This window comes from Myodes glareolus, chromosome 11, assembly GCF_982192425.1.
Source record: "Myodes glareolus chromosome 11, mMyoGla1.1, whole genome shotgun sequence".
Taxonomy (NCBI): Eukaryota; Metazoa; Chordata; class Mammalia; order Rodentia; family Cricetidae; genus Myodes; species Myodes glareolus.
Window position 1 is genome coordinate 83,482,032 of NC_142036.1, and position 20,629 is coordinate 83,502,660.

General features: G+C 36.9%; 1 protein-coding gene across 9 annotated transcripts in view; it reads right to left on the minus strand.

The window, feature by feature from the left end:
* Positions 1-975: 975 nt before the first annotated feature.
* Positions 976-20,629, minus strand: part of Dgkb (diacylglycerol kinase beta) — a 638,911-nt gene continuing 619,257 nt past the window's right edge. For all 9 annotated transcript variants that reach the window (XM_048415746.3, XM_085697733.2, XM_085697732.2 and 6 more), the window contains one exon: positions 976-4,583. In XM_048415746.3, coding sequence (XP_048271703.2) covers positions 4,476-4,583 — 108 coding nt within the window. In that variant the 3' untranslated portion in view covers positions 976-4,475. The remainder of the gene's footprint in view (positions 4,584-20,629) is intronic.

Genomic DNA, 20,629 nt, shown 5'->3' on the forward strand with positions numbered 1-20,629 from the left:
TAGAGGTGCCAGAGTTCTGGTGTACCTGCTGAGGAGAGCTGATAAGACGGAGGGGAATCTGGCCAATAGAAATAAGTGTGTTGCTTACAACAAAGATGAACAGAGTTGGAGACCTAAGTGTTTTGACATCAGACATAGAGATGCACAGATTCGAGTTTGCTCAGGTGCCTTTTGGTCTTGTTTTGGTCCGGTATTTCCTCACTATGCTCCCTTCCCTGAATTTTGGAATGGCAATATATATCCTGTGCTCTTATATGTTGAAAGCATGTGATTTGTCTTTTTATTTTGATCGTTACAGGTGATTGCATTTAAGAGGTTGTATGAATCTCAGAAGATAATTTGAACTTTGGACTTCAACACATTGCTGAGACTGTGATAGGCTAGGGGATTTTTTAATTTTCTCTAAATAAATTTTATGTTAAGATATTGTTAAAAACTTATGGAGGACAGGGAATGCAATATGGTAGTTTAAATATAATTCCCCCCATAATCTCATAGGGAATGTTACTATTAGGAAATATGAATTGTTGAAGTGGGTATGGCCTTGTTGGAGAAAGTGTGTCACTGTGAGGGTGGGCTTTGAGGTTTCCTATGCTCAGGATATCACTGAGTGTTTCAGTTAAGTTCTGGTTACTTTCAAGTTGTAATACTCTCAGCTCCAGCACCATGTCTGCCTTTATGCAAACTAGTTCCCCACCATGATGGTAAAGAATCAAACCTCTGCAACTGTAAGCAAACCACTTCAATTAAATGTTTACTTTACAGGAGTTGCTGTGGTCATGATGTCTTCTAGCGCAATAGAGACCTTCACGAAGACACCACGTAATTGGATCCCTAGGTACAAAGGTCTTGCTCCTGACAAACATAGGGCTGCTGATCCAGGTCCTCTAATGGAAGGTGAGTGAGAATGTTCTCACGGATCTTTCAAATGAAGGGAGTGTCTGGTGCAGTATGAATGATACACAAACACAAGTAAATGGTTAACACCTTTATTTCAAAAACCAAGATTTATACATAACACTTTCTGAGAAAATAATTAAGATACTTTAATTAAACAAACCCTATGTTTTAGACACTATAAGAATATATAGAAAGATTCAAATGAGAATTTACTCAAATTTTCAAACACAATGCAATTCAATTGGCTGGTTTAAGGGTGTGATTTTTGTCTTTCACAGAATGAAGACTTTTCTGAGATTTATTCATTTTTATTAAATTCCACAGCCTTGATATACTTTACAAGGGCTCTATCTTTTAATGTGGAATATAAGTTATACATTGATTAACTCTTCAAGGGTTATCTGTACCATAAACAGTGCTCTTTTCTTTTCAGAACCAACAGAAAACCAACTAACACTAGCAGAGAAAGGAAAGGAACCACCAGAAAGTCCTGTGTTGTTTGAGTAGCACAGACAGTCCCAGACTCAATCAGATTCTGCCCTGAAAACTGTACTTGCTCTCAGTCCCTAAAAGCAGACAATTGAACCAACTGGGGTATGCGTATATGACTCCTTAGAGCTCACCATTTTATGTTTGCCTTCAGGAGACTGTCTTAAGCTGAATACCTAATTGATTATATTACAATGAACACAGTCGCATAACCCATTCAAAGTAAAAAGGATTTCCCTCTACTACAAAAACCTGATTATCACTTTCCACATCAATTACATATGATACACACATGGTAGGAAGTGAGAAAATACACACATGACCTTGGAAATTCTGGTTCCATATAGGTAGCACCCTTCCTGTTTCCCAGAAGAGTACATAACTAGGTTCATGCTAGGATCTGTCTTCTTTCATTAACAACTTAGTATATGGCAGTGTTTAGCAGGGTATGAAGCTCCCTTTGTGCAATCCTCTGACCCTTGTAAGTTAGTCCAGTATTCATTTTCACACCACCCCACTTAAAACCTTATCACTACTATGCCTACTATAGTTAAAAGAGGTTGACTCAACACCTCCAACACCCACACGCCTGGAAGAAAAGTTTCCATTTTGTAATGCTAACACTCATTATTCATTATTCTAATATGCCATAGAACTTTCCATTTAGAATTTTCCCTAAAATATATATTCTTCTCATGAAGCTGTCATAAAAAAAGAAGAGAATATCTTCTCTTATTTTAAAATCATCAAAGTAGATTTTAAAAAACTACTTTCCAAACCCCAGGAGTAGTGTACTCAAAGGGCAAGCACATCATTTATCTAAAAAAAAATAAATGAGTTTAGAAAAGTCAAATTTGATTCATTTCTGAAGATTGATCAGTTACCCATGAATCCAATGCACTGAAATGTAGTGCCTGCTAGCACAGGCTGTTGCCACGTGGCTAGGCTGAAGCATGGAAGAGCCCACTCTTTCCGATCCCGAAATCATACAGGCCGGTTCTTAATAATTCTCTACAATCATTTCCCAGTGCAAAGATCCTGCAAATGGTTGAGAAACTGCTGCTGCCCCAGTGTCCTTCTGAACATAAAGTATTCTGTGGATTCAGAATAAGATTTTGGCACCAGATCCTCTTGCCCATTTATAGAAAATCTCAACAATCTGTGTAAAAGTGTTTGTTCCCTGTAATCATAGATGCCCAGCAGCATGGGTGAGTTATGTGACATTACGGCAGCAATGCCTTTGTGGTTGTTTTGAGCATTCTTTTGGTCTAGATTACGGTTCTGCTGAATAACTATTTTATTATTACTGTGCTCGGACAACTGATTGCTGTACTGAATTTGTAATTTTAATCATCATTTTCCTGGGAAAGCTAAATTATGTCTGCATTCTATTCAAAAGCTTTTATTTTTAAAGCAATTAAGGTTATTGTTGATTGGTATTTAGCATCCAATGTTCCTGGAATACTAAAGGAATACACTTTATACATAATCTTCCATTACAGAACATTGCTTGAGAGCAGCTATTTGATACAACAGCATTCACTTGAGTTTTCAAACCAAAGAACGAAAATTACAGCAATTTCACTTGAAATCAATAAATCCATGCACAGAGTTATGTTCAACAGAATCACTAACTGTTATTTGTTATTCAAAGATGAATGAATCAATAGAAAAATAGAACTGATAAATCATTAGCACTTTAATGCAGAGCAGAGAGGAAAGCTGACAAATCATGCATTTCAAGCACACGTTTCCCTGATGGTGTGTTTGAAAACACAAACGTGCAGTGATGAGACACAGGTCAGTGTGACTGAACTACACTGAGGCTGTCAGAAGTGTTTCATTTCATAGGAGAGCCTTAAATAAACACTATGGAAAGTAATAGTTCCACAATTTCTTTAAACAACCAGAGACCCAAACCATGCCATGAACACCTTAAAGAGTGATCTAGGCCATGATTTCCAACATTTGAAATGTCATAGAGATGCCATTGGAATGACCGAGTAGTAAGGGGCTAATTGCATGCATGATTTGCTTCCATGAGCTCAACATCATTGCAGGTATCAATTTTCCCTAGAAGGGAACTGATGCAGTCATTTACCTTCTTGAAGTATACTTAGCAGACCCATTAAAAATTAGAGTCATATAGGGCGGGGGACCAAATAGCCATGAAATTGGCTATTTAGCTTTGTTCGTGTTGTATAATTTACCGTTTTTGAATGGTGAGCATTTTAATAACGACAAGTGGGTAACTCACTCTCTTCCAACATTTTGCTTTTTACAAACTCATAAGAACTACTATTTCCTGATTCTTTGGTGGGAAACAGATTCATTAGGCACATAGTTTAAAACATCTATTTGGCTACTTAGTGTGATTATACGTCTGTGTCTAGAGTCTCATGCAGAAACGACTAAGGCTTTTAATATTATCACAGTTACTGCCAGTGATGTATTTTCACTCATTTTATTGGAATTAAAAACAAAGCTAAACAAAAAACTCCATTCTCTATTTTTTAGTACATGAAAAATCTTATGCCTGATATTTAACGTCCATTCAGAAGAGTAAAGATGTGGAAGAATGAGTATTTAGATGCAGCATGGTATCATAGCAACTAGTCAATAAAATCTCTGATTTAAGCTTCTCCTTGAGTCACAGGTCTAATACCATGGATACACTAATTATAGCAGGGCAAGGGATGACAGTTTTGCATGTTAGATCACTGCAGCCTTAAGTATTAGTGCTTGCCAACGACAGCAATTACATCAAGAATCATTATTTCCCATCATATTTCTTTGCTCTCTCACAGGTTTTCCCTCACAGTTTGTAAATGGGAAGCGGCTAAGATGTGAGTGGGAGACAGAAAAACCTATGGGAATGCATGCAACTAAAGTATGCGGTCTCACATCATATAAACTCCCACTTGTTCATGCAAAGATGCCTATAAAAACAGAGACAATAAGTTTTCTAATGGCCAAATTTTACATCAACTCAACAGAAACTGTTAATTCCATGGTCAGAGCAGGAGACTTGAAATGGTTCAAACTGTTTCATGGCCTGTACTATTTAAATTTCTCTTGATAGCGGGTTACTCTTTGCTTCGGTTTCTTCTTCTTTTGATGAGTGAGCAGAACAACCCAGTTTTGGGGGGAGGGCCCATCAGCATTGGGGCTTGGTTCTTGTGTGTAATTCTTATCTAGGAAAGAGGAAGACAGGGGAAGAATGTTATGAGGACAAAATGCCAAGTTCTGGGTAACTCTGCAGCTATACTTCATGAGTAACGAAAATAACACAAGGTTAAAACTCAATTTCAGAGTTTCAAGATTTCAAAGATATTTTAAGAAAGACTAGGATATACATTTCAGAGATACCCAAATGCTACCCCGAAGTAAAAATTAGCTGAAGTCACGATTTCAATATGGTCTTACATTTAACCTCACGTGTCCTACTTCAGTCTCCCAGCGCTTTTCTTCCAACTGCATGATTACCCAGTGTCGTGTCTTGAACATGAGTCATGTATTATTGAAACAGGAAAAGATTCGCCATTACTGCAGCCAGATTCCCGACCATGGCCCAGCAATAGGAGCTGCTTAACATTAGGCAAACCTTATTTATCTTTTTAATCAGATTGTTTCTCTCTTTCAACACGAGCTGCAAGGCTTCATTTCCAAACAATCATTAGAAATGAAAGTCAAAAGTTAACATGCATGAAAGGTCAGAAATGATCTTTCTAATTTGTTAATTAATTGGTAATACAATAGAATCAGACACCGAGAAGCCGCAGACACTCAGAGGCACTGTTCTAAAGCGACTCGTGTTGATTTCAGTGATAGGAAACTACGAATCACCTTAAATGAGACAACCTTAAAGTAGATTATGTCTGCAATTTTCTCTAATTCAACTCTAAATTAGAGAAGACATTTTATGAATATATGCTATGCTCAAAGCTAATTGAAAGCAATTATCAAAGTGGCATTTTGTCTGTGACTTTAAGATACATTGTAAGATAATAAATGATTCTCATTATGTAATAAAAAGGTCACATCTTGCCTTTGGGCTACTGACGCTACGAGTTTTTCAAAAGCAATCTGAGACATTTTCTTTAGCGAACTGCGACTAATACAAGAGCCATCACTTATTAAATATCAGTTGTCACCTGCGCAGCATCCACACCAGAGATGAGTATTCCTTTCAAAAAGAAACAGCACCTCATTAAAAGCTGAAAAAATATATCTCCGAAAGTGCATACCTGACATTTTCAGGTTAAAATAAATCTCCTTAACTTGTCATTCACTAATAGCATTGAAGCAAAGAAAATAGATGTTTGTCATGGGAATCACATCATTAAATCAGCATTAGGAATTTGGGAAATGAAAATTCACATTCTAGAAAGATACTTAAAAAACTGAATGAACAAAAAACTTTAAACATGTCAGAAGCAGACTTTGCTGGAAAAATACAACTATTTTAATTATAGTATTTGTAAAGGCCAACAGACTAAACAAGGCCAAAACTCTCTGGATGCTAACTTCATCTTATTTTTGTTGTTTGTTATAAAATGAGAAATTGATTGCCGTCAGTACATATGTCAATATTCCCACCACATATGTATATTACAAATGATCTCTACCAAACTTTCCCTATTTCAGGTTTCTACCACACTGAATTATCTTTTAAATTTGTTGTCTTTATTCATCTATGTATGTATGTACGTTTCTGTCTGTCTGTCTGTCTATCTATCTTCCTGCTGTCCTGTCTTCTTGTTGCTATGTGACCTAGTGATTTAACAAGGGCCACGTACGAAGATGTAGGTGTTACGCTAAGTTCTGGAGCACAGACAACTCATCAGGAGTTCCACCACTAAAGACAGCTTCTTCTCCTCTGGGGGACTGGATTACTATTGGTTCTCTTGTTGGCAAGACACTCCTCTTCCATCACTGGCTGAATGCTTACTGGCTCAGCCACAAAACAATTGACTTTTTACTCTGAATACTTTTGATGAGATTTCACAAGGCTCTATTACTCATTTATTCACTTAGTAGAAACTATTCTACTTTTACTTTACTTCAGACATTGCACCCGTAAATACATTAGCCAGTTTTATTTCTGCAATTATCTATAAGTTGTTCTCTTGGTTGTTTGACCTTTCCTGTGGTCAATGCACACTATTATATTATTAAAATATAAGTTTATGTCTATAAAACCAAAATGAGAAACAATTGGTTTTCCTTTCCTTTTGGCCAGAGTATGTAACAAGGAAAAAAAAAACCTGTGCTCATAAACTCCCTGAAATACATTCAAGCTGTTATTATACAGCATTTCCTTGGATAATTATATGTCTTTATACTTCTCTGAAGTCCAAACCATTCCATTAAGGATGTAGGTGCACGAAGACAGAAGAGCATTACTATAAAATGTGCAAGATGATAAATATTGTCCTCAATGGACAGGCATTCTTCTACTCTTCTAGAAAACTATGGTTGGAAAAGAAAGACATTTCTACTCAGCTGGGCATAGTACATGCCTATAATAGTCACACCTAAGAGGCTGAGGCAGAAGGAATATGGCTACATTCAGTCTCAATAGACAGCAAAAGTCACACCAAACCAAAGCAATCAATCAACCAACTGATCAACAAACAAAAAAGAAAGCCATTTCCACTGATTTGAGTATAATGGTGGTGGTTAGAATATACCTGTAATTCCAGCTCTCAGGAGGCTGAGACAGGAAAACAGCCTGCTAAAACCAGTCTCACACACTAAAAAGAAATAGAAAATTCCATATGGAAACTTGGAGGTAGGAGGAGACCAAGTGGGAGAGGGAGAGGAAAAGAGTTCAAAGAGTAACTGCGAACAACATTCCTACTGAATACCACTTGTTAGAAAATGAAAGCCACAGTATCAGAAATGGGTTATTTCTTTTTATTATTGGCCAGGGTTCCTAGACAACCCCATCCCCAGCAAATATTATAAGATATTGCCATTCTTTGGGCTACCTTCCAGAACCTGATAAGTCCTCACATAAATGAGTCATAAATTACGCATAGCAGCACATACGTACACAGTTTCTACATGGCGAGTAAAATTTTTATGGCACATTAGCAAAAGTGCATAAAGATTTCCTAAGATTATTGTGGCAGATTTCCTGTGCAGTGCTTCACACAGTGCTGGTGAACGCTGCTTGCTTCATTCACCTCTTTGAGTTGGCCTCAATTTAGAGTCATTCATATGCAAATAAGCAATGCAATGAAAAAGTAGAGAATTTAAGTATTATTTCATAAAGGTGACAGAATAAGAAGTTTATACATTCCTGTGTTCAGAGCTGTAGGTGAACGAGGTCTCTTCACCTTAGGCATTGGTGTGTTTTTCAAAAATTTACTGCTACCTAAGTACAATAATAGAGAACAGACAGGAGAGTTCTTTTTGAAATTTATTTCAAAGTATCATTTGGCTCAGGTCTTTGTTAAGTATTTATCTGGTTTCCTGTCACCCAGCATCAAATATTTCCACCTACCATTATTATGAAAGGTAGAATTGACCTTGTTTCTGTAGTCTGAACACAGACTACTCAACACACTCTATTTTGATGCATATCTGTTTATCTAAATTTTTTTTAACTGTTGTTATTGAGCTATGTGCTTTTCTCCACTCTCCTCTCTTCCTCCTCCTCCCCTTCTCTTCTCTTCCATGATCCATACCCTCCTCAATTCACTCAGGAGATCTTGTCTTTTTCTACTTCCTAGTTAGATCCACATATGTCTCTTTTATCTATTTATCTAAATTCTTAAAGCATTCTGATAAGACTGAAAGAGAGAGACAGGCTTTATTTCTTAAAGGAACTCTCAGATTGCTATAGGTTCAAACTGGAACATCTCAAAAGGCATTAAATGTTTGCTCAGTAACATGTGGTGATGTTGGGATGCAGTGGAATTTTTGGAGGTGGGGTTCTTGTAGCAGGAAGGTAGGTCATTGAGGGTGTGCGCTTCAGCTGATATTGAAACATATGACCCTTTCTCTCTCTTTTATTTAATGCCTGCTTTCTCTTCCTGGTGTTAACTTCATTGTGTTCTGTACAATCACAGACTCAACAATTGAACCATGGAACTTTGGGCTGCAGCGTCTGAAGCTATAAACCTTTCCTCTCTCTGTGTTATTTCTCTTGAGTATTTTATCAAACTGAAAGAAAGCTGGTTAGCATATCCACTTTGAGAAGACTAATTCTTTCTGTGATTTTATAATTTCCTTTATCTGATTGTGTTCCCATCCATCATAAGATGGATGTATCAACATTCTTATGTTAAAGGCCAAATAAACTTGATTTTAATAATCTGAATAACACATTTATTTCTAAGTTCAAGAGCAGAATTTGAGGACTGACCCTTCCTGATTTCACCTTACTATTTATCCCCTCTTTCCCTTTCTACCAGCTACATTCCTGGAAAGCTCCTCCTTTCTGACGACAATTGCAAACGTGGGACAGCAGAGTGTTGCATATGTGTTGTGCATTGGGCTGCAGAGATGCTGTCAGGAAACAGTTTGTCATGGTGGGATTTGCATTTCATTCTCATCAACATAGTTAAGGATTGGGTTGCAGACTTGAGGCAGGGAGATCAGAAGGCCAGGCAAGATAGTGATCCATTCAAGAACTAAACTAGACTTTAGTTATGCCAAGTTCAGCTTGGCACGGCAGTCAACAGATGAGGAGGAGGCATAGCTTATGCTACATGGTGATTTGGTTGTGCTGGTCCTTGGAAAAGAAGAATGCTTTTAAGTCTTCTATGCCGCTAACCTTGAATTGCTATATGTGACATTATAGAATGAAAGGTACTGTGGCATTGGTGACAGCTGGGAAGTTGGTGTTGTCAGTGTTGAGTATGACACTCTGAAGGAGAAGTCCAACGTCTTTGGATTTGTGGGTATGGAGTTCAGAAGGAATATGCAAATTTAATGTACCCATAATAATGTGAGAATAGATTCCTGACAACGTAACAAGTGTGAAATTTAGATATATGATTTTTTTAACAGGCTAGTATTGGCATTTCAGATTGAAGCAAGAGAATGCCGTCCTATGAAAGCCATAACTACAATACACAAGAGAAGGAGAAGAAAACACTAGAAGGAAGTGTGATCCTATTCTAATCTGCCTTCAGTGTGAGCTAGATCTTATTTGTTACATAGCACATTACTTCCAAAGCACATGTGCTTGAAGGGATTGCATGCTGAAATTCCTTACAATGGTCTGTGTATAATGTATGTAAGCTAGTAAAATGTTTAACCTAATTTGAAATATTTAAATTCTGCTGGAGAGCTGTATGTTGCAGGATGTTTAAGCAGATGTCCACACAATTGTGAGGCTGGCAAATGTCCATGCTTCTGTGAAGGGCTACATGGTGCTTTTGGCTTTGTGAGCTCTGTGGTCTTCATCTGTTTCACTCAACATTTCTGCTGTAGTTCAGCGCAGTTTTTGGACTATGTGAAAATCAATGAGTATGACTGCTCCAATAAAAATTTATTTATGGAAACTAAAATTTAAATTTCATAAAGTTTTCACATTATGAAACATTACTCTTTTTGATTTTTTCCTTACCATTTAAAGATGTGAGAACCATTCTTATAGGCAGCTATACTAAACATAGGCATAATTTGGTGACCTTTGATGTAATTAAGTTATACATTGCTAAAAACCAATGCTAAACTATGAGCTACAAAGTGAAACCTTTTTAAATTTAAAAATATGTTATATAAAATGATCAATAGTTGTATGATGAAAATAATTTTCAGTGGTTTATCTTTGCTGCACTAAGTGCCATTCAGAATTACTTTAGTGAAAGATTTTCAATTGGAATGTATGCAAGCAGTCCTCAAGTTTGATGATATACACATTGATTATGCTTGGTTTCAATGAATAATGTTTTTAATTGATGCTCAAAGCTCTCTACTAGGTTAAGCTTAATAACATCGTGGTTCTTAAGATGTAGCTCAGCAGACAGCAGTTTCCTTTATAAATATTCTCGCCAAGTCTAGCCGAATTTTCTTTCCTTGCTTCATCTCTTTAGGAATTTATTATCACTGAGTTTATTCCTCTGCTGTAGAAATGAATGCAGTGTCCAAAGCAAAGAAGATAACATAAAATATCTGTTGGGAGAGCTTAATTTCTCAATTATCTGACACATTAAAAGTTATCTAGTTTGGTTTTGGAATAATATTGTATCTTTCCAACAATGGAAACTGTTTTGAATTCAAGCATGCAACAAAGCCACATGACAGAGGGGAAAGTGCCTGTAAAATTTTCAATTTCATAGATGCCAAAAGATAAATAGACAAACAGACAGACAGAGGTAGATAGATAGGTAGATAGATAGATAGACGATAGATGATTGATAGATAGGTAGATAGATAGATAGATAGATGATAGATAGATAGATAAATAGGTAGATAGATAAGTAGATAGGTAGATAGATAGATAGATGATAGATAGGTAGATAGATAGATGATAGATTGATTGAGGGAGGTCAGGGGAGACAAAGCAATGAAACAACAGCTTTCTAAAATATCTTCCCAGCTTCTTCATGCTTTCATTTTCTGGAATGATGACAATTTCCAAATTTAATGTTCTCTTTAATAGCACCACATTCAAAGAAGTCAGTGCAAAAATTTAAAATAAAATTTCTCAAAAATGAAGTTGATAGTCTTCCTTTCTAATGTGGTTCACAGGAATTTTTAAATACATATGAAAAAAACCATTTTTTTCTAATGACAATGAGCTGAAGGAGAGATAGTTACATACCTCATACCTGGATTTGAAATCTCTTTTATGATATAAATTTCATTCATCATTCAAAATTATTTTATAGTTTTAATTAGCTTCCAGGAAAGTCAAAGACATTTTTAAAGCATTTTTATTATTCCAGTATCACTAGTGAGAATTATATTGACAGGTTTATTCCAGGAATCTTCAAATCCTTAGTCTTATAAGAGAACACTACCAACAACAAGATAGAAAAAAATAACACAGAAAACTTCTCTCTCCCGACTGTAATAAAAATACATTCACAATTCCCTTCTCATGAATTATATTTTATCTCAATTTCCTATATGATCCTTATCATCTAGTAAAGCCCAAGAAAAGCAAGCAAATCAACCAATCAACAAACAGCATGGACTCAAATACATAAGGCAAAGGTCAGAGCTTGGTCACTGTATCCAGCCAGTTTTTGGATTCTTATCAAAGGATGCTCAAAGATAACCAGCAAGTATCATGATGGTTATCATGTATGATATCATCATATCAAGTATGATGCTATAGATGTTTATATGATTAACTAACAGTAGCTATTATTTTCAGCAGCAATTTATTAATACTTTTAATGTAATCATTTGTTTTCCAGTGAAAAACACATTTTGACAATCTTTCAAGAATAAAAATGTCCATATTCCCTAGCTGTCACTGACACACTGCATAGTATGGTTACCTGTTTTCACTCTGGTGTCTGGGGGTAACCCTACCACGTGCTAGATCACCTTCTGAGAAAAGGAATAGGAGAAAATACAACTGTGGGGAACCGGCTAATTATTAAAAGCATTTTTTTTTTTTTTTGGAACCGACAGTTTCCAGTTCCTGAACTCAGTCATGCCCTCCCATGACGGGAATGATCAGAAAATCTCAGCCTTTAGTGTTAAGGCTCTTCGAGGTAATACAATTTTGACATCCCAGCCGTTACAGAACGTCCGTTGAATGATGTCATGATAGTTGACCTTATCAGCAATGTGTCTGGAGCATTGATGAGTGAACACACTCTAGTTAGCCCAGATTGAAGGGTCAGAAATGGGGCCAGAGAAAGGGCAAAGACCGGTTCCTGGAGACAAGAGTAGTGAGAGAGAGAGAGAGAGAGAGAGAGAGAGAGAGAGAGAGGGAGGGAGGGAGGGAGGGAGGGAGGGAGGGAGGGAGGGAGGGAGGGAGAGAGGGAGAGAGAGAGAGAAGGAAAGCAAGGAAGCAAGAAAGATAGAGAGAGAAAGAGAAAAAGACGGATGTGGGCAAGATGCACCTTTTAAAAATGAACATAGGACACCTTTTAAAATGCGCACAGGAGGCGCTCTTAGTGGCTGCAGCTGGGATGGATCTTGTCAGGACCCTAAGGGCAGGCCAGTGCAGATGCCTAAATACTAACCGTCTCAATACAGTTTCTTACCTCTTTATAAAAAGCTTACAGTGTATTAGCTTAATTACTAATGTTAATGCATGAAGTCAAAGCAAATGGAGCAACAATGAAACGGGCACAGGCAAATGTGAGACAACACACAGGCTCAGGCGTAGTGATCCACCTGAAGATGATTAATTACTGAAAGAACTCAGTCCTGCGCGTTAGTCTAGGATGCGCATCAGCGAGGCTACGCTTCTTATCTGACCCAGTCGAGAAGATGCTAGAATTTGGTCTGTGTGCATATTTTGGTGCTTTTGAAAGCTAATGCTTCATTCCTCTCTCCCTTCTCTGTGCACTGTCTGCTGTGTCCTGAACTCTGTTAGCGACACGCAGGTCTCTCTCCTTTAGCAGTTGCGGTCTTGCATCGCAACACTGTACGTGCATAAGGTACCGCACAGCTACACGCTTCTCATGATGTATCATGTTTTACATTCTGTGTCCAGTTGGCTTTGGGATTTTTATTGAAAAGCTCCAATATGAGAGCTTATTATTTTTATCAAAATAAAATTAATTTTCAAAATTGAAACCAACAACACTTTCAAAATCAGGAATAAAAGACCATTTTAGTTTTATTCACAACATTTAAACTGAATGTTTTAAGGTGAAGAACTATAGACTTATTAGGTAAGTCTAATTATAAACATAGCATTTGGGATAACTTTTAAAAAATGTAATAGGGCAATAAAAATTCTTTAAAATATTTTGCTCGAACTGTAATTAAACTTAATAAGTTTGGCATTAATTAAGCTCTAATAACGTACTTCAATATCTTTCCTAAGTAGTGTGCTCTGTTTCCCTTCATCCAGTTCGAACAGTGCACATTATGATGTCATCATCTGAAAGCACACTGAGAAAATGACAGAGTTGCAAAATTAAAATAAATGATAAGTGATATTTTTTCATGTTTTATACTAATAGGTATTACTGGGCTTTTAAATTAATAGAGCTGTCAGGCCATGAACCAAAATGGAAATTATATATTCCAGAAACACCTAAAGATGACACCGTGGAATATGTTAAATCTTAATTAGGAGGTGCAATTGTTTTGTCCCCTATAACCACAGCAAATTAATTGGAAATTAGTCACAACTAATGCTTTTTTTCCCCTTTAACAACCTGAAATGAAGAGACTGGAGGTTTCTGCCTTGCCGTTCTTGTTTGGGGGCCAGAATGCACACAGGCAGTAAATTGCACTGTCAATTACAGAAAACAGCAACTGTCGTGAAATTAGGAAAAATTAGGTACAGGTAAACAGAACTAATTAATGCACAAGTAAAAAGGAAGACACAATAATGCCTAGCTAAACACTAACTTGTCAGTCTTTGGGAAAAAATAAAGTTTAGAAATGTAAATTTATGCAAAATATTTACCAATTAAGACTTAGGTAAAGGATGCATGCACTGTTTTATCTAACCAGTTTTTCGCATTATTTCTATTCTCACCTTAAACTATGTTGTGCCCCCATAGAAGCAGCACCTTGCTTGTTGAAGTATATTTCATGTTAATTTTATATTCCTACAATTAGGAAGACTGATGCTCATTAAATAACAAAATGTTATATTTCCTTTTGTAGGGAATTATCACTTTTCCATATTTAAATATTAAGTCCAATGTCATTTCTTTTGTGCCTTTTCTATTTATTATTTATTTATTCCTTGACAGCTTCATAAACGTACATAATGATTTTTCACCCCATTATCCTGTCTCATGGTCCCTCCTTCTGCTAAAATTCTTGTTCTTAGCAAGTCTCTCTTCTACTTTCTTATCTTGTGTGTGCATATGTGTGTTTGTGTGTCCTATCGAGTTCAATTAGGATTATTTAATACCATGGGTGGGAAGGTCCTTTACTGGGCCATATGCAATGTCCCATGTATCAGTAGCTACACCATTGTGACATCTCTTCCTCCTGCTGCTATTGACTGTTGCTAGTCAGGGAAATGTGTGTAGACCCAGTCCAATTTCTAGACACACCAAAAAATTCACTATTTGCATTTATCTACTTATAATTTATGGATTACTCATTTTCATATACATTTGCTCCTTGCTGGATCCCTTCCACACCCTTCTAAAGGAAGCCATTAGAACAGCACAAGATTCTCTAAAGCTAGTATCTGTCAACTTAGAGAATGAGTGTTAAGTTACAGTAGCTATGTAACTTTCAATGAGAAAATAATATTCATATCAGACTCCCAGAACACTAGTTACTAGAAAGATCAACTTGGTGCTTCCAACATTATTTAATAATATCTTAAGTTAATCAATTTAGTGTAAGGACCTGAAGTTAGGAAAGTTTACTGATAATTTTCCTAACATTAATCTATTTGAAATAACTTCTGACCTAATTTTCTTTTCAGATGATTATTAAACATATTCTATATTATGGTGATATGCCATCATTTTTCTGTGAGTTCATCTGCATATTCTAGTGGGAAACAATAAAAGTCACTGTCTCTCCTCCTGTAAAACACTAGCTAAATCTTAAGCCTATGTCATACTTTTTTTCCCATCATAAGAAATATGGGTTTATCTCTTATTTCCAATCCCACAAGGATTATGGCAAAGCTACTTTAACTATAAAACAGAAAGAAGTCAGGCATGGTGGCACACACTCTAAGTACAGGACTCCGGTAGCAGATCTCAGTGAACTCAAGGCAAGTCTGGTTCTACATAGTTCCAGAATATTCAACGCTGTACAGAGAGATGCTGTCTCAAAAAAAAAAAAAAAAACAAACAAAAAAACAGAAACAAAACCACAAAATCAATGAAATCAAAAAACCAAACAAACAGCAAAGAACAACTTCTACTCTCCCCCCTTCAAAATAACTAACTAACTAACAACAAGAACAAAAAGAAACCATGAACAAAAACCTTAGGAAGAAATTTCAACTGCATTAAATACTAAACTTATATCATAAAAAATAGCTGTTTCTTTCTTTTGTTACTAAATACAATCAGTAATAATCTCAGCAATCTATCATTATTCTGTTGTGATGTGAAGTAGTTCATATCATCAGTAAGACAGTCTTTGTAAGAAGCATAAGTAGTTCTGGAATTCAGAGGACATGGAAACTCTGCTCTGGTCTGTCTGCCTTTGTTTTTCTCCACTGGGATGGAGAGAGGTACTTAACTTCCTAAGTAGTTCCTCCCTCCATCCTGACAGAAATTCCATAAAACATTGCTTTCAAGGAGTGAAAAATATTTTTAACTTCTGACTGCATGCAATTTCTGCTAAAGTGCAAGAAAAGTTGACTATTTCAGCTGCAGATGCCAGCTTGCTCGAAATAACATTTAAAATCGTAAAACCTAGAAAGATTTTTAAATAAAAACTGATGAAAGGAAGTTGCTAGCAAAACGGCTGTGAGTCTGTCCAACAGGGTGGCAAGGTCTTAGAATTTCTAATTTCTCCTTAGTCCTCAGACTTGGGGGTCGGTTACTTAAATAGTAAGGAAATCCAAATGCTGTTTTTTTTGTTTTTTTTTTTTTGTTTTTTTTTAAAGAAGGACAAATCTAGCTGTGTTTTTATTGCTCAGATTTGTCCCATTCTCTCCTAAATCTTCCCAGGCTATTGTTATTTTGGCTGAAATAGCTACCTACTTGGTGGAAACTGTTTAAAATGTTTGTTGTTTCTTAAAAAGACCCAAAGATTTAGAAATGCGGCTCAGTTGGTAAAGTGACTGATTAGGATGCATGAAGCCTTGGGCTTGATGGCCCACACTGCATAATTCTGAGCTCAGTGGCTCACTCCTGGGCTCTCAGTTGTTGGCTGGTGGTGAAGAAGAAATGTAAGTGCAAGGTCAGTTCTAGCTACACAGACAGTTGAATTCAAGCCTGGCTATGGTTACATAACACTTTGGCTATGTAAAAAGAAAGAAACCAAAAGCAATATAAGCACATAAAACAAAACAGGTACTATTATGTTTCTAATATAATATACAAAATGCCTATTTACATGATATTCTCAAATAGAGAGCAATTTTGTGCCTTCCAGCTCTGCACGGGCCTTTGAGAAGGCCATTAAAACATAAAGCCAGCCACAATGAACCTCATAGAAGAGAAAGTGGGAAGTACAGTTGAATGCGTTAGCACAGGAGACCACTTCCTAAATACAACCCCAGTAGCACAGACACTGAGAGAAACAATTAATAAATGGGACCTCCTGAAAGTGCAAAGCTTCTGTAAAGCAAAGGACATGGTCAATAAGACAAAACGACAGCCTACAGAATGAGAAAAGATCTTCACTAACTCCACATCAGACAGAGGGTTGATCGCCAAAACATACAAAAACAACACCTTCATAAACTGACTTCCTGATTATCAGCTCCCTGAGCAGGGTGAAGAGTGTGTGCCAAGGCATCTTCCTGGACCGGCTGGCTATTGTACAGTCACAGTTCTTTCCTTCTCGGCCGTATTCAGAAAACTTCCAGAGCCTGCTAATTCCTTCTCTGAACCTTCTATGCTTTGGCAAACAAGTGTAAGGAACAGATGACAGGAGCAGCAATAGAAAACGGGTTGGGGACAGTCTGATAACTCTGCCGCATGACCTAGGGTAGCACTTAGCCTGAACTCCACAGTCTAAAACTCTCCCTCTCATATCCCACAGTCAAGGAAATGTTTCCACATACCAAAAAGTCTTCAAAGAAAAATTCTCTGCACTTACGCAAGTAATTACCGATACGCAGAAATCCCTGAACTATTAATGTTATCTTTATAGCTAAGTGAGAGAGCTTAAACTGTTAGCGTCAATCATTTTCACTCAAACAAGGTAGAACCTGTCTTAAATTGCCTAAATACAGGGCTAAGGTATGGCAAAAAAAAAAAAAAAAGAAAAAAGAAAAAATTTCCAAAGTGGCTAAGATTTTTAGCAGTCAAATTTTAGGGCATTTATAAGACTTGTTTAGTAGTTTTGAAAGAGATATAGAAGTGGAAAATATATTGTGAAATTTCCAAGTCAGCAGATGGGCACTTGTGAAAGATAATATGCTGGCTTTATGGAGGGAATTCAAGCAGATCTCAAAACAGCCCAAGGCAATCAAACCTGACACAGAGGGGCAGGGTCCCTCTTTAACTAAAAACTGAGTCAGGGGCATTACACCATCTCTGAAAGTACTGCAGACCCTGGGCAAACAGCTTGCAGTAGCTACCAGAGAGGCTGAAAAGCCAGCCGGGCAGACTAGGGGAGAATTCAGATCATGAAGTTGACCAAACGAAGCACAAGGTTTGGGAATCCCACCCCATCTTTCTTGCACTTCCTGGCTTGCATTTAAAGACACCTATTTTATTCATGGAAGACATGAATACCGATCACATATAGAAAGGCCAAAAAGAAATTGTACTTTTCTTATTTAAGGAGTAGGAAAAAATGACCCTTCACATTAGAGAGTAGTGAAGTGACTGCCACTTTCCCCCACTCTCACGCCGTCTACCCTGTCTCCTTGTCAACTTCATGACAGAGACAGGTGCCTAAAACTCAGAAGAGGAGAAACCTCCTCAAATAGAGAAATTTGGTCCAGGAAGGACAAAGAATAGCTCTGTCTGCCTCTATCTTCCAAGTCTTCAGAGTGAGTTCCCTTTAAAGTGTTCTTTATGCTTTTTTTGCCTGTTCATTTTCTAAAGAGAGTGAGAGAGAAAAAGTGTGGAGTTGGATGGGTAGATGGGTGGGAAGGTAGGGAGGATTTGAGAAGACGTGATCTTGATCAGAATATACTATAAATATATATAGTGTATATATATATACTGAATAGACTATATATTATGTATGATATACATCATATATATATGTATATATATCCTTACAGTATATATAACTACAAGGTTGATCCATAAAACTAAAACCTTAGGTTTTTAGGTAGAAAAGCATGTGGCAGAAATCAAGGAGGGGATGATCCAAGAAAACTATTCAACAAAGATATGTGGGTTACTGGGCACAAGATTCTCACAAGAATCAAAGACTAACAAACCCTCAGGCCCAGGCATGAGACTCTTCCTTTGGAGTTGTTGGCCAGCACAGTTTGAGAGACCCAGAAACGATACATAGGTTATTGCTGTAAGTATCAGTTGCCTCCCTGAGGAGGAAGGAAAATGCTTATTGATGAGACACTACTACACACTTTGGACAGAGGGCTCAGTCGATTTTGACAGGCTCTGACCTGAAAGCCTCCTCTCTTAGACCTAGCTTTTTATAACACCAGAAGGTGCTATGCAAGATCCCAACACAGTAAAACAATCATAAGTCCTATCCAGCTGTGATGCCTATGGTGCACAACAATGGCCAGCATGATGAGATCTCCTTAAAGGTGCAGCAGTGGCATTCATACCCTGGCAGTAACCAACAGCTGTCTCATTGGCCTTAATGTCCCCTCAACAGAACGGGAATAGTATGCAGTCCTGAAAACCTAGTCAGCTACAGGTGGATAGTGAGATCATGGATCCCAGAGGAGAGTGTACTACTGCCACGTTCCTAATTGCTTTCTAAATAATTATCATCATACCTGTACAGAAATGTAGCATTCACCCTCATCCAAGAAACCTCCCTTTGCAGTAGACAGAGCTCATTAGAGACAACCACCACTGGATATAGTACAGAAATGAACTGATTGTGGGGTGCTTAAGACCAATGGGTACATCTACAATTCAGTTCCTACACCCAAGGCTCAGGGTTAGAAGAGGATACAAGAAGATTATAAGACCAAGAGGACTGATAAGTTTGCTGTGATATTGCATCTCCTAGAAATGATAGGGAAGTCATACTCATGAAGTCTCACTAACATGGCTTAGACAAGACCTGTACAATGATACTACCAAGAGATATGCCAACATAGAAAGGAAGTATTTCACAGTGTACCACCATACACAAAGAACTACAGAAAACTAATGACTGCTAAGAGAAGAATAGTTAGTCTTTCCCAGGGATGAGTAACTCATTTAGTTATTCAAACAACGTAGTCTGCACTGAAATAATATACACACAAACAATACTGAATGGGCTCAGCAGATTGTATTTATATATTTATGTATATATATGTATATGTATATATATATGTATATGTGTGTATATATATATGTGTGTGTGTGTGTGTGTGTAGCAATAATAGTAAAAGAAAAAGAGAATGAACTTGAGAGGGAGCAGGGGAGTATGGGAAGTGATGGAGGGAGAAAAGAGAAGGGGTGATATAATTATATTTTAATGAAATTTATTTAAATTTGTTTGATTCTCCTGTGCTAACCCTTGAGGTGAATCAGCATGGACCGACTTTCAAGGACAAAGAGATGCTTGACAACTGAATAAGAGAAGGACACCACCTGTTTCCAGACAGGGCTACAAGACATTCACATATAAGATGAAATCAGAACTGTATTGTCAATACTGAAAGCTGAATGCATCTGGGAAACAGAGAACATAGACTTCTGCCTTTTCAGTTCCCTGTTACAATGAGAACAATGACAACAAACCAATATTCTCCATAGAAGTTTAACAAAAATCAGATTAAAAAAACAAAATAAATCATAACTCATACCATGATGTTTCAGGTCCTCAGAATATAACACAATATGTCTGAGTACATAGATAATCAGAAAAACATCAAAAAAGCCTATAGAAAAAAGACAGTCAGTGATTTAAACTCTGAGATGATATAAATATTAGTTTTCTTAAACAAAGATTTTGTTGTTATTATACCTATGCTCTAAGAAGTAGTGGGAAAATTCATGAAATAATATTAAGATAGCAATCAACTGAGATTGTCTTTTGTTTTTGTTGTTTTGAAGTCGTTTCTCATATATCCATAGTTGGCTTAGAAACTACTTTATTGTCAAGGATGATCTTGAATTCCTAATCTTCCTGCCTCTAACTCCCAAAATGCTGAGATTATGGGTGTGTGATTCTTCATCTGAAATCTTATGACTTAGAAATACTGTGATCAAAATAAAGATATCAATTGGAAGGGTTAAAGAATAGAATAGAAATAAGGAAAAGCATGAGTGAAGTTGACTTAGATGAATATTTATCATTCAGTTGGAATAATTTCCAAAAAAAGGGGAAAAAT